This window comes from Hippocampus guttulatus, chromosome 1 (genome assembly GCF_054856545.1).
Source record: "Hippocampus guttulatus isolate MCC_2025c chromosome 1, RoL_Hgut_1.0, whole genome shotgun sequence".
Lineage (NCBI taxonomy): Eukaryota > Metazoa > Chordata > Actinopteri > Syngnathiformes > Syngnathidae > Hippocampus > Hippocampus guttulatus.
This window is the reverse complement of record NC_141261.1, coordinates 33,762,253-33,777,502: the sequence shown is the minus strand read 5'-3', so window position 1 is coordinate 33,777,502 and position 15,250 is coordinate 33,762,253. Positions and strand designations below refer to the sequence as shown.

At 44.1% G+C, this 15,250-nt stretch overlaps 1 protein-coding gene across 2 annotated transcripts in view; it reads left to right on the top strand.

Moving 5' to 3' along the window:
* The window catches only part of itpr3 (inositol 1,4,5-trisphosphate receptor, type 3), a 191,980-nt gene that overhangs the window by 94,015 nt on the left and 82,715 nt on the right, over window positions 1-15,250 (top strand). For both annotated transcript variants that reach the window (XM_086127490.1, XM_086127481.1), the window contains exons 19-20: window positions 4,922-5,037; window positions 9,413-9,664. In XM_086127490.1, coding sequence (XP_085983616.1) covers window positions 4,922-5,037; window positions 9,413-9,664 — 368 coding nt within the window. The remainder of the gene's footprint in view (window positions 1-4,921; window positions 5,038-9,412; window positions 9,665-15,250) is intronic.

Below are 15,250 nucleotides of genomic sequence, written 5' to 3'. Positions count from 1 at the left end.
TGGACCTCCCTTTCCTAAAGCCCGCTTGATTTTCATCAAGGAGCCTCGGGTGTTCGGCCCACCAACTCAGTCGCTTCGCTAACACTCTTCCGAACACTCTACTACACATACTCAGCAGGCACACTCCTTTGTACCGTATTTTCACGACCATTCGGCGCATGGTTGGGCACAGTCTCATTAATGGGTGCTATTTCTGTATTTGACACATAGACAAAACGCACTGTATTATTGGGCGCAGTTTTACAGTGGTAAAACATACGCCAGCTTAAACATACGGCATGCATGCGCGCACGCTAAAAACACATTAGCTTGTAGCATACGGTAGCATGCCAAGACATACAGATACAAGCTAAAAACACGTTTTTAAAAAGGCAACGGAAGCAAAACTGAATTCCGTTGTATTTTATTTAGCCATCGTACAATGTACTCACGTTTTTCGATCAATCATCACCCAGAAATCCATCAAAGTCCTCATCCTCTGTATCAGAATTGAACAATTGTGCAAGTACCGGTAATCCATCAAAAACGCCGTGTTCCCTCTCGTTGTCAGAGTCACTCTCACTGCCATGTGGCTCCACAGAAATGATGCCGGCTTTGCCAAAAACTCGAACAACAGTGCAAGCAGACACGTTCGTCCAAGCAGCCACAATCCATTCGCAAATTGTGGCGTAACTCGCCCAGCGCTGCCTCTCACTCTTTGTAAAGTTGTGTTTGCCATCGATCATCCATCGTTCCCATGCCGCTCGCAACTTTACTTTGAACGCCCGGTCGCAACTTTGCTTTGAACGCCCGATTGATGCCGATGTCCAGCGGTTGGAGTTCTTTAGTCAAGCCAAGGAATAACGGCAAGCTCAGAGTTCATTTGCTTGACTTGGTTTTTCACCGCTGCTGTGAGATGGGCACGCATGCCAAAAGCATAACCGATGGCTTGAAGTTTGAACTGAGCTTCGTAGACATGTCTCTTTGTAGAATTTATTTTCGGGGGTTCTTAGAAACCAAAACCGAAGTTGTTTTGCAACAATGCACATAGCCACACTCTATACAGGTGTTGGTACCTGCTTGGGGCGTCCCTTTAGCGTCCACTTACACGCCCACCCTTCACTCATTGGCGGACTTCTTCGCCGCATGCCTGTCCTCACTCACGTCTGCCTTTTCTCTCTCTCTCTCTCTCTCTCTCTCTCTCTCTCTCTCTCTCTCTCTCCATATATGTATATATACACGCCCACCCTTCACTGATTGGCCGACTTCTTTGCCGCATGCCTGTCCACAGTCACTTCCGCCTTTTCTCTATATAAACAGCGTGTCGGCTGTCAGTCAGGTTTTGGAACTCAGCGCATACACAAGACGCTCCGCATCATAAGGCGTCCTGTCCATTTTGGAGAAAATTTGAGACTTTTAATGGGGCCTTATAGTCGTGAAAATACAGTAGTTATTTCTATCGGTCCTACCCCCTTCTTGTGTAACGGTACCATCAGTCCCACTTTTACGCTTTCATCCCATTGGTTTGCTCAAACATCTTCCTCACTATCTTAATCACACTTTCTATCACTTCCTCACACGCACTACGTATATATCCAATTCTCACCCCATCTTCTCCCGGTGCCGACTCTCGTATCTCCCTCACAGCCTCCATTATTTCCTCCCTCTCAGGCACCTCATTCATAATCTTATTTGCTTCGCTCGCTCTTCTGTCTTCCCTTAGATCTACAGCTCCTTGAACCGCCTCCTCGATCACTCTCGGTTCTTCCTCGTACCTCTCCCTCGACACGCTTTCAAAATGCTCCTTAAACTTATTTGCTGTCACTGTCGTGCTCCGAGCATCCGGCCTATCTCTCTTTGCTAACTTTCTCAAACATTTGTACATTTCGGCAGTCTCCCTCGAGAACAAGCTTCCTGACATTCCTCAATCAGTCTCTTTCCAACCATCTCAGAAACTTCTTCAATTCCTTCCGCGTTTCCTTCACTTCCACTTTTAGTCTGGTGAGCTCTTCTTCCATCTCCCCCACTCCTCTTCCTCCTCCCCTCACTCTCAACCTTCTCCTCGCATTCAGTGTCTCCATTCTCTTGTTCCTTCTGTCTACCCTCTCCCATATCCTCTTCTTCATCTCTTCTATCTCCTCCTCTCTCCCTAGTGCCCATGGGTTAAATATCTCTTTTCTCTCCCTTCCACATACTTCCACTGCTGTCTCCACCATGATGTTCGCCAACTCTGTCCACCCACTCTCCTTTACCAGTCCTTCCTTGCTCAACTCCTCCAGTTTCTCTCTTGTCCATCCATCCATCCATTTTCCGAACCGCTTGATCCTCACTAGGGTCGCGGGGGGCGCTGGAGCCTATCCCAGCCATCTCCGGGCAGTAGGCGGGGGACACCCTGAATCAGTTGCCAGCCAATCGCAGGGCACACAGAGACGAACAACCATCCACGCCCACACTCACACCTAGGGACAATTTAGAGCGTCCAATCAGCCTGACATGCATGTTTTTGGAATGTGGGAGGAAACCGGAGCACCCGGAGAAAACCCACGCAGGCCCGGGGAGAACACGCAAACTCCACACAGGGAGGCCGGAGCCGGAATCGAACCCGGTACCTCTGCACTGTGAAGCCGACGTGCTAACCACTGGACTACCGGGCCACCCTTTCTCTCTTGTCTTCTCCTCATATTCTCTTTTCTTCTCCTTCTCTTTCAACATCTCCCACTTAGCCTGCGGTACTCTCCTCTGGTTTCTGTCTTCTGTCCTCCATCTCTTCCACTTCCCATTCACCTTCATGCACACTGGCCTATGATCTGACAGTTCGTACTCATTCATCGTCCACATCCTCTTCACTATGCGGTGCCTCTCATTCCCTTTCATCAAAAATCCATCCAACTCATACCATTTTCCACTTGTCATGTGCTTCCACGTCCCCCTCCTTCTAAACCTCCTATAGCTATTAACGTATGCCAGACCATGCTCCTGACACCACTCTATTAAGTCACTTCCAGCTTCATTCATCCTCCCCAATCCATGCCTCCCCCACACACCTCCTCTCTTCGCATTCGTTCCCACGCTTGCATTGAAGTCTCCTCCAATCACCAGTCTTTCACTCCCTCCCATCGCCACCTGACTCCCCATATCTCGTCGACATTTCTCCATTTCTCGCTCATCCGTTCCCCAGCTCGGTTGGTAGAGTGATACCAGCCTAAGCCCTCCCAACACCACCACCACCTTCCTCTAGCCACGTCCTCAACGCCGCTCCTCTCAACATCACTCTGGCTTTCCTCCCATGAACAAGCACTACCTGCTCCTCCTCCTCCTCCTGCCGGGCAATCGGCCCCCGTCAGGGACTTGCCCCCCCTCCCGGGTCCCACACCTGGTATGACTCTCGCTGCTGCCTCACAAGGTCCACACCCAGTGCGGGCCCCAGAAGGGCCCTCGCCTGATTATTGTTTAAGGAGGGTTGTGGGGCGGCTACTCCCACTCCCCTCCGTTCCAGCGGGGCGAGGCCTGGGCACCTCACCTTCTGGTGAGACCCCACCTCCTTCCTCGCCGGCTGGTGGGCATTTAGTCGCGTCTGGGGCCCAAGAGCCCCAGCGTTCCCCCCTCGCGCCACTCGGAGGCATCCCACCACGCGAGGGCTTCTCCTCCTCCTCACTCAACCACACCACTCCGTCTTCTTCTGCTTTTAGCTCCGTCATCAACACCACTTCCCATTTTTCTTTGTTAATTCTCTCTGCCACTCTCCTCAACCTCTTTCTATATGTTTCTCTCACACTCAATCTCCTCACGTTCCATGTGACTATCACTCGTTCTCCAGTCTTACCCCGAACTTCAGTTCTTTTTCCCCCTTCCCTTCCCGACCTTCCTTTCCTCCTATCTCTCCTTCTTTCATTCCTCTCTCTTCTTTTGTCATTTCTGCTCTTTACTCCCCTCCTACTGCTAGGGCCTGGATGGGGGTGAATCCCCACCAGGCTGTCTTTCACCCATCCACCCACATGTCTTTCGTCCATCCCGACTTGCTTGCGCTTCCTTCTCACCATCCCCATCCCACCCCCTGGGGAACCTTCTTGGTCCCACCTCGTCGCGCCCCGTGCGGGTCCTGAAAGGGCCCTCGCCTGACTTTTGTTTAAGGAGGTTTGTGGGGCGGCTACTCCTACTTCCCTCCGTTCCGGCGGGGTGAGTGTTGGGTGTTTCTCCTTCCGGTGAGGTCCCTCCTCCTTCCCCGTCGGCTGGTGGGCACTCAGCCGCAGCAGGGGCTCAGGAGCCCCGGCGTCCCCCCTCGCGCCACTTGGAGGCATCCCACCGTGCGAGGAGCAAATGCTGCTTGGCCCATCATAATAATCATCATCATCATCAGAACAACAGTAGGGACTTCACAGTGTTCGCTAATCCTTATTATCTATATTCCTTGTTACGGTTTAGCTTCATTCTAGTTTATCTTCGTCAGGGGTTATTTGTTTGTTTGGTTTGTTTGTTTATTGAACATAACACATATACAGTAATAATTTGACAGAAAACAAGGTAGATAAAATAGTAAAAAGAAAGAAATCAGTCTTCATTCAACACAGTTATTATGTTCAAGGGAGTAGGAAGAAGTAAAAAACTTATCTAGTCCTACCCCGTTATGTGTTTATATCTAATAAATCATTTTTATATCAATCAGAAAGAAAGTAAGAAGAAAGAAGTCTCCATTAAGGCTCATACTTTACCCTTAACCATGATATTTTTACGACATTTGGTTTGTATCGGGATTATATACATCCACACCCTGGCACTCTTGTGTCAATTTTCTCTTGTATTCATAATGGATATTTCAATACCTTTCTCTATTTATCAACTTAGTTTTGATTTATCATTATATTTAATGTTTAGAATTTATCATTTTAACTGATTGATGTGTTATCTTCATTACCGAAGCACAATTCTTGTTTGTTTCTTGTAGGTATGGCTGGTGTGGACTGACAAGACCAATGAGAAGCAGGAGAAGAGCATAAGGCAGCTCGCTCAGGAGGCTCGACAAGGCAATGCCCATGACGAGAACGTACTTACCTACTACAGGTCAGCCGTTATGTCTCTAAATGAACAGTGTTCGACAAATATTGTTCTTGGTGTCTCCAGCAATCAGTGTTTGTTATTTTTCAAACACGCAAATACTTTCACCAATTTCAAACTAACACAGAATGTTCTTGATGTCCCAAAGAAAACCCACCATGTTATTCCTCTGAAGAACAATCATAATCCAGTCTCAAATCAGGTTTGTTAACACAAAAATAAGGAATCAAGAAGAATGGTTTATTCATTTATAGTTGAAGTTACTGTAATGAGGGTTTGGTCACAAGAAAACCTGCAATATCTTTTATATATTACATACAAGAATTAGAAACTTTGGTACAGATTTTAGCAAACATCATAGAAGTTGACATGTTTGATTTGCTTTAGCGAGCCACACAAAATGAGGTGGCGGGCCAGATCTGGCCCCCGGGTCTCGAGTTTGACACAGGTGTCTTAGATACTTCTTACTTGGCTCATCTGCCTTTGTACACTGAGATTTGTGCCTGAAAACCCTGCAGAAGTAACTAATTTTAACCGGCTGTACCCGCAATCTTGTTCTTTCAATCATGACCCACAGCTTGTGACCATAGGTGAGGCTAGGAACATTCAACTGGTAAATTTTTGGCTAAGCTGCTTCTTCAGCACAACAGACTGATACAAAGTATCCGTCATTGCAGACGCTGGACTGATCCGCCTGTCAATCTTACGCGCCACCCTCCCCTCACTCATTGACCTAGATAATTGAACTTCTCCATTTCCATTTAGGGTAGGATCTCATCCTCGACCTTCTTGAGGGCAATCCAACCTTTTCCAAATGAGGACTGTGGTCCCAGATTTGGGGTGCTGATTTTCAACTGTGAAAGTTGGAGGTTGTGGTTTGAAAAGAAATGCAATGCATCCATTGCAGCGCCAAATTGAAGTTATAATTTACTTTTTTCAAAAATGTGAGTTATACTTACTTTTTTTTAACCGAGGTATGGTAAAAAAAATGCAATATTGATACAAATGAAAACACACACCATTATAAAGAAATAAAAGCCTTATAAAACTACTTTTTAGCATACCAATTCAGGACATGACACTCATGTAACAGCCCTATTCTCTATTTTATTCAAAAATGTCATGGTAAGTATTGAAAGAGATTAACTGGTGAAATATTGTATGTAAGTAAGTAAGTATAAGTATGCCTTTATTTATTTGTTTATTTATTTATTATTACTATCCCCCCCCCAAGATGGTGTTCGAGTAGGCAGCCGTCGGCAAGTGCTCTTCAAGAGACTTGCGTTTCTTGTTGTTTTTGTCTTTTGTTTTGTCATATGGTGTTGTTACGTTGTGTGGACCTGATGTGGATTGTTTTCAGCATTTTTGGCACGACATTCGTCGAAGAAGAAGAGTCTGTGCTTGGTGGTTCTGCGTTCTTGGCAGCACGCGTGTACCAGCCCTGATTTTGATTGGGAGGAATGTCGGTGCTATTTGACTGTTGTTGCTGGACAGCCCCGGGGCGATTGTGTTTTGCGCCTGCATGGGCAGCATTTTTCACAGCCCCGCTTTGTTCAGTGGAAAGGTCGGTGCTGTTGGACAGTCTGCGGCTGGATGGATGCATGGCTCGAGGAACCGACGATGAGAAGAAAGGAGGTCAGGGCAGAGTATCGATGCTTATGTGGAACTGGGAGTCGCGGCTTGGAGTTGAAGCGGATTTACATGAGACAGGAGATAAGAGCCAATCTCTTTTCCGTTAATGGACGCTACAGCTTCTTTTTGCTTTCAAACTTAGCTTGTAGCAGACATGTGCACATTTTCAGCATGACATCTTTGATCCACTGGTGAAAAGGACACTTTGATTCGCTCCTCTTTCATCTATAACTGTTTCAAACAACGTTTCAAACAAAGTGTATGCAGGACAAGTGGTTAAGATTTTGTGACTGTCAGTGTCTTAAGTGTTGTGTTGTATTATTTTGTCATTTTATGTTAACTGTTCTGTCGATGGTGGCGCGGGCACCCGCAGCGGCTCTTCTTGTTGTCTTGTTGTCTGGTTGAGAGGGAAGAAATGTCATCTGTGCTTTATGTTGCACATACAGTGCATTTGACAATAAAGTTGTACTTGACTTGATGCCAATAAATAATTTGCACAACAAAGAGTACAACTGTGTAAATGTACTTACAGGTTGTGCCTGAACTTGTCAAAAGAAAGAGGATGGAAGTGGATGTGATCACATCTCTCCACTGTGATGAATCAAAGTGACGACCCAGTTTTAACTACTTCCGCCACTAGGGGCACTTTACTGTACTGTAATGCTATTTTGGGTGGTTTTAACTACTTCCACCACTAGGGGCACGGCGCTGCAATGTAATACAATCACTGGGGGCAGAATACAGTGGGATACTTTTATAATCTAATTTTTCATTGACACACTCACGCTGTCACTAGTGAGTGCTTTCTCATTTGTCAAGTCAAGTACAACTTTATTGTCAAATGTGCTACAGCACAGATGCAATTTCTTCCCTCTCAAAACAACATGCAACAAGAGGAGTCGTGGCGGGTGCCCACGCCGCCATCAGTTTGTAAAGCTAAAGCGAGAAGAAGAGCACCAATCTTTCTGGTCCTGTATCTCAAGTGCTTCCAATTCCTTTGGCAGTTTACCCTTTCTTCAGGGCCATTGTGATTGTTTCGCGCTTTATGTACCATATTTTCTGCACTGTACGGCACACTTCAAAGCATTCAATTTTCTCAAAAGCCAACAGCATGCCTTATAATCCAATGTGCCTTATATATGGTGTTGCAGTCTCTTTATGGAGTCTCGTCTCGTCTCTGTACAGCTTGCCACATTTACGTTTACAACAAAAACTGGTTTTTGTCTTTGGTTTTGTTGGTGGCAAAGTGGCCTTCTTTCCCCCGCGTGTTCGTTGAATTTCAGATGAGGAGGATGTTGGTTATCGAAATACAGGCTGGAGTCGATGAACAGTTTCTTTGAAGATTTTAATAACAGAATATTCCGGGCACCCGCGGTTTACAGACAATGGCTACAGTGGTCACGAGGGCAAAGAAGGAAGTGATTCACAACACATTTATATCATCAGAAGGGCGGTACCAAAACTCATGGTGAGGCATCAGGACTTTCGTTTCTCCTAAACTGATTCTTAGCTTGTATCAACTGGTACATTCCTATGTCTGTGCGTCTCTACAAGGTCTCCAGTAAGGAGTGTTCCAATTTTAAATGATGATTGCTTCAAGGACGCCAAGTTACGCTGCGGGCATGGGAAAGCTACACAGAATGACTAAATATGGGCAGAATACACACTTCAGTTTCTTTCTATACACCAGTGGTTCTTAACCTTGTTAGAGGTACTGAACCCAACCAGTTCATATGCACATTCCATGAACACTTCATTAGTGAAAAACAAAAATATGACTTTTTACAAATACAAGACATAAAAAACACATTTATTAAAAAAAGAGAAAAAAGTAAATACAATTTAAAGACAAAAGAGAAAAAAGTAAATACAGTTTCAAGACATAAGTATAATTTTTAAAAATTATACAACGTACTATCACGACAGTCACACATTGACGAGTGAGCAAACTAAATTTCCCGCAGCACTGATTGGACAAGGAATGTAATGTGATCACCTGCAGCCAGTGTTGGCCACACGGGCGTGTCATAACTAATTGACATGTTGAGTCGGGTGTGTCTTAACCTCCATGGCAGGGCTCCGTCGAACCCCTGAGACCGATTCACCGAACCCCCTCTAAAAACACACCTGTTCAGGATTGCCTACAACACATAGCTCTTCCATTTCCTATGTTTTTATGATTTTATGTCCTGTTTTTATGTAATATCTCGCTTACTAATTTTTACATAGTATTTTCTTATTGTCTGTACAGTGTCCTTGGGTGGCATGAAAGGCGATTTTAAATAAAATGCATTATTATTAATATTATTATTATTATTATTAATTTTCCACCAAAACAATAGTGTTCCTCAGTGATGGACGTGTGGACATGAAAGGCTGTTGAACATTGGCCAAATCGTTAGGTCTTCCAAAACTAGGAAGAAAACCTTTCGGAGCAGTGACACTGACTACTTTATGGATTTCGCCTTTCGCAGGTTCTTAATCCCTGTGAAAAATGAGGGTTCGCTGTACATGCAAAACAATTTAAAAGTCAAATTTACACTATATGGCCCCTTTTATAAGAAAATATGAATTTATTCATGAAAATGTGCTGCTTGTCATTTTGAAAATACATGAGTATTTAGAATGTCGCGCAGTATCTTTTTTGTTCTTTTACTTTGGCCTTAATACTTCTTCGTAGTACTGATTATGGATTGTGGCATGAATGTTGACATTATCCTTGTGAAAGTGTGATATGTTATCTGCTCAGGTACCAGCTGAAGCTTTTTGCCAGAATGTGTTTGGACCGCCAGTACCTGGCCATTGATGAAATCTCCAAGCAGCTGGATGTGGAGCTCATCTTTCTGTGCATGATGGATGAGACTCTGCCCTTCGATCTGCGAGCGTCCTTCTGTCGCCTGATGCTGCATGCTCACGTGGACCGTGACCCACAAGAACTGGTCACGCCTGTTAAGTTTGCCCGACTTTGGACCGAAATCCCCACCTCCATCACTATCAAGGAGTAAGTCGTCATGGGAGTTTGCAGTTATTAGCCTCACTTCACTAATCCCCCCATCCACACACACACACACACACAGTAGTTCAGTTTCAGCCAAGTAGCAGCACCAGTAAGAATAAGAAAGCTTTATTGCTGTGACAGCACTAAGTAGCTCCTTCAGCCAGAGACTGTTACACCCGCGCTGCAAGGAGAGACACCGCCGCTCGTTCCTACCGACTGCTGTCAGGCTGCTGAATAAAAATAAAATAACGTGAAAAACAATTGTAATATGTTATGTAATTGTAAATTGCAAATAGCACAGCCACCTTATCTATATCTCAATGTATATTGCACTTAATTGAACTGTGTACATTGAAACTGAAACATTTATTTTGTGAATGCAAACACTTTGTTTTTCGTCTTTCTTCTTTCTACCCCCAATTTTGCTGCTGTAGACTGTAAATTTCCCCAGTGTGGGACAAGTAAAAGCTATCTTATCTTATCTTAAACAAGATAACCTTCATTAGCCACGGCTGCTTTATCTGTAGCGTGACTTAATGCAGGGGTCCCCAACCTTTTTTGTCCCACGGACCGGTTTATGTCAGACAATATTTTCAGGGACCGACATTTAAGGTGTGGTGGAAATAATACAACAAAATAATATGGTATGAGCTGCATGAAAACTGTGGTGTTTTCGAAATATAATAATAAACACAAGGAGCGTCTAATCTGGCCGCAACACTCTGATCGCTATGGTAATGTTTAATGCCTTCAAAATACGATACAACGCAAATTCAAAGTGCATGAAAATGACGACTCACCACAGCCCCAAGCTTGATTTTCTGCAACCAGACGGTCCCATCTCAGTGTAATAGGAGACAATGACACCTCAAGTGTGTGGTTTATGTCCAGTCTACTTCGTAATTTTGTTTTAGTCGCCGTTGCTTCAGACAACCCCCGCCTCACACAGGTAGGATGTCGGAAATAGCAACAGTGCTATTGTGGCGATCTCAGAGTATTCAGCCATAACTTTAATCCAGTTGTCTCGAACGTACTTTTAAGGCCGCCGTCATTTGCGATCTCCAGAAATGTTTTTACTCATTTTGCGAGCTCCGACGTTTTGTTTTTAGCGTAATCGGTCACGTGATGGAGAAGCGTGGCTTGACGTGTGTCAAGTGTGACACAGACGGCTGTAACGGAGAATCCGGTAATTTTTCAAAACAAAACATCTTTCGTATTCCGAAATAAATAAAACGGAAATAAGGCAAGTTCTCTCTGTGCGGTCCGTTACCAAATGCCCTGCGGATGGATGTAATGGAGAATCCGGTAATTTTTCAAAACAAAACATCTTTCATATTCCGAAATAAATAAAACGGAAATAAGGCAAGTTCTTTCTGTGCGGTCCGGGACCAAATGCCCTGCGGCCCGGTACCGGTCCGCGGACCGGCGGCTGGGGACCCCTGACTTAATGTGTAAAAAAAAAAAAGAAAAAAGAAAAGAAAACCTTTATTAGTCTCGCAATGGAGACATTCCTAATTCATAGCAGCAACGTTATGAAAGGAAGAAGTAGAACAACAAAATATAGGAGCTGCTGGAAAGGCAGCCACTCTCGAGGCGCCATTTTGAAGTCAAAATAACAAAAATAACACAACACAACATATAGGACACAGACAGTCGCGCAATCTTCACCACTTTTCTGCATACACTTTGTTGTCTGAAGCAGTGATAGATGATAGAGGAGAGGATCAAAGTGTCCTTTCACCAGTGGATCAGAGACGTCATGCTGAAAATGTTCACACATCTGCTACAAGCTACGTTTTGAAAGCAAACACGAAGCTGTAGCGTCCATTGACGAAAAGAGATTAGTTCACTTCTCCTGACCCACGTAATCCGCTTCAAACTCCAAGCCGCGACTCCCAGTTCCAAATCCGCATCGGCGCTCCGCGCTAACGCTCCTTTCTTCTCATCGTCGGATCCTCAAGCCTTACATCCATCCAGCCGCAGACCGTTCAACAGCATCGATCTCTCTGCTGAACAAAGCGGGGCTGTGAAAAATGCTGCCCATTACAGGCGCAAGACACAAGCGCCACTGTCCAGCAACGACAGTCAAATGGCGCCGACATTCCTCCCAGTCAAAAACAGTGCCGGTATACCCATGCTTTCGAGAAGGCGCAACCACCAAGCACAGAGTCTCCTCCTTGATGAATGTCGTGGCCAAAAAATGCTGAAAAAAGTCCACATCAGGTCCACACGACAACAACAAACACAAAGTGACAAAACAAACACAAAAACAACAAAAAAAGCAAGGCTCATGAGAGCACTTGCCGACGGCTGCCTACTCGGGCGCCATCTTGACTTCAAAGAAATAAATAAAGTAAATAAATAAAAAAATAAAGGTGGAGGTCTTCCGGTCCTCAAGGGCTGCTGTCTTGCCTGTTTTAGATGTGTCAAATATTGACAAGCTATGACCGTGTGGGTCAAGTTACAGCAGCTTTTGTAGTCCAGGCAGCACCAAAATTCAAAGTAATTTTAAAATGGCGGATATCTTGTATGGTTTAGCATATGCCTCCAAGAGACTTTTTTTGTAAGTCTTGGGTTGTTACATATACCACCAAATTTTTGTAGCATTAGGTGAATCTTGGGCGGTGATCTAGTGGTTAGCACGTCGACCTCACAGAGGTCGTGAGTTCGATCCCGACTCCGGCCTTCCAGTGTGCAGTTTGCATGTTCTCCCCATGCCTTTGTGGGTTTTCTCCAGGTGCTCCGGTTTCCTCCAACATTTCAAAAACATGCATGGCAGGCTGATTGAACACTGTAAATTGTCCCTAGTTGTGAGTGTCACCGTGGGTAGTTGGTTGTCTCTGTGTGCCCTGCGATTGGCTGGCAACCGGTTCAGGGTGTCCCCCGCCTACTGCCCGAAGCCAGCTGGGATAGGTTACAGCATGCCCCGCGACCCTTGTGAGGATAAAGCGATTCAGAAAATGGATGAATAGATGGATAGGTGAAACTTAAAACCGGCACTACTAAAATTTCGAAGGGGCATTCGAGAGACAATTTTCTTTTTAAAAATGCATCATAAACTAACAAACTATTGATTGTTTTGCCAGGCTAGATGTGTGTGCATGTTTGTGCATGTTTAGACCCTCAAAATTGCCACTACGATATTAAGTTCAAAGATCGCTTCAGGCCTTGACTTTTATTAAAGAAGAAGATAGGACCATCTAGGTCAAGGAACAGCAATATTTATTGTTACTGTGACTTTGCGGCATGACATCGGCCAAACCGTTTGCCACCAGCATGAGAAACATCTTCAGGCTTTTCTGAGAATGTTCTAGTTTGATGTATTCAGCGTACATTGAAGTACATTAAAATATAAATATACATAACTTTTTTTTGTAAATAAAAATATATTTCGTCATCACTTGGTGGCTCTATGTGCATGTATCATAGAGACATCTTCAGGATGCAACTATTTATATAAATGTGAGGTTTGGGATTTTTCTCCAGGGAAGTTACAAAGCAATTCTCTGCCCTTGTCATATAGTCGTTCGAAAACTCAAGATTTTTTTCCCCCCTGTTGTCCCATGTCTTAAGATGATGTAGCCACAGTTTAAAATCAATTGGATAAATAGTCTAGGACAGGGGTGCAAAAGTATGACCCCTGTAAATGTGCAAAAATGGGCCAAGATTGGACTTGCAAAAATTCATAGCTCAGTTCCTGTTTTTTACTTTGGCCACAATGGACTTTTTTTTATACGTCTCAGGGTGCTACACATACATGCCTGCCAATTTTCGTAGGACTAGGTCAAATTTACCAGTATAGTTCTTTTTTCTTTTCCACTCTAGGTGGCGCTGCAGACATATTTTTATTTTTATTGTTATTATTATTATTAGAAATTATAATGACAATTATGACAAAACCAGGAATACTACTACTACTACTACATCTAATAATAATAATTCCTGCAAAAACAATAGGTGATCTCGCTGTGGTCATGCTCGGCCCTTAATATTGAGTTTATGCAAACCAACAGACAAATTGAGCTTGGTAATGCAATTACTTTTTTATGCTTTTTTTTTTACTGATTTTAAAAAAAATGATTACGGTGACCGCTCATCAAAATACCCTCATTTTTGTGTTTCCACTGCAAAGGAACATGACCCAACACTGTACACTACTCCCTTATAAAGGCTTCTTGATTACGTGTGCCTCATTGTCTTGGCCTCCACTTGCCGGTCTCCTTACCACATTACCATATGACTTTTTTGACACCCAGCAAAAATCATCTAAAGCAGTCATTTACCGTATTTTCTGCTCTAAAAGATGCACCTAAAAGTGTTCACTTTTCTCAAAAACCGACAGTGCACCGTATAATCCGTTGCGCCTTATATATGGATCAATATTCTGATTTCTCAGACGTAGTATTTTAAATGTTCTGTGTAGTGTTTTGTTCCAGCTGCAGTGGTTGTGAAAGCTCTGTATAAATAAAGCTGTATTGTATTGTATTCCCCCTAGTATAGCTCCATCTAGTGGATGCACAACACAACGGCAGCCACTGTTGTGGATTGTATTCTATGTGCCTTATAATGCAGTGCGCCCTATATATGAAAACAGTTTTAAAATAGGCCATTCATTGAAGGTGCACCTTATACACTGAAGCGCCTTATAGTGTGAAAAATAGTGTGGAATATACAGTAATTGTTCTGTCACTATAAAACGGTGGCATAGCTAGATGAATACAGATACATGATACATTATAAATAAATAAGAATATTTAGTAATTTTTTGACCAATTATGTGATATTTTATAATTTTCTGCGGCACACCCTAACAGCTTACGTGCCATACTGTGCCCTAGTGATGTGCCCCACTGTGCCGAGGCTCCGATGCGTGTGCCAAGTAAACCGGAAAAAAAATCTGCGAAGCGCGCTTCGAGGCATGTGTCGATTACGCATGTGGCCACGCCCGAAGCCTCGGAACGCGCGTTGCTACGTCCGAAGCCTCGCGAGACGGGATTCCTACGTCACCGGCAACAAATAGTTTCGCAGGTGATTCGAATTAAAATGGCGCACCGGGACGACAATGAGCTGACAGGTAAGATCGGGCCGCCCGAGCCCGCGGGTCGGGTCGGGCCGCTCTCTCACTGACTTTTTTTTTCGTTCATTACGAGGTCATGAATAGTTTTGGCCACGAGAGACCGTGGTTCGCAAAAAAACAGAAGTGGCCTCATCACAACACGTACTGTACTAAACTCTCGCAATGACAATTCAAAGAACTCCTTCATGTCTCTACGATCCAGCCGTCATTGTTCTTTGTCTCGCTGCTTCTCTCTCATCAAGTGCCATGCTCGATTCTTAAGGATGTACTGCTGCTGTGGTGAATGGCCCAATTTTCAACCCGTCAAAATGACGGAATGCCTTAAATTTTTCCTACAACTCTTAAAAAAAATCCGTCAATGATGGAAAATTGTCAGTTAATGTACCCTCTGCAGAAACAGAAATACATGTTTAAAAGATGTAAATAATTATACAGACTTGTTTAACTTAGATTTCGTGACAAAAGACAGGCTTTAATTTGTTATCACAAATCACCCCTCCTGCTCCCGAGTC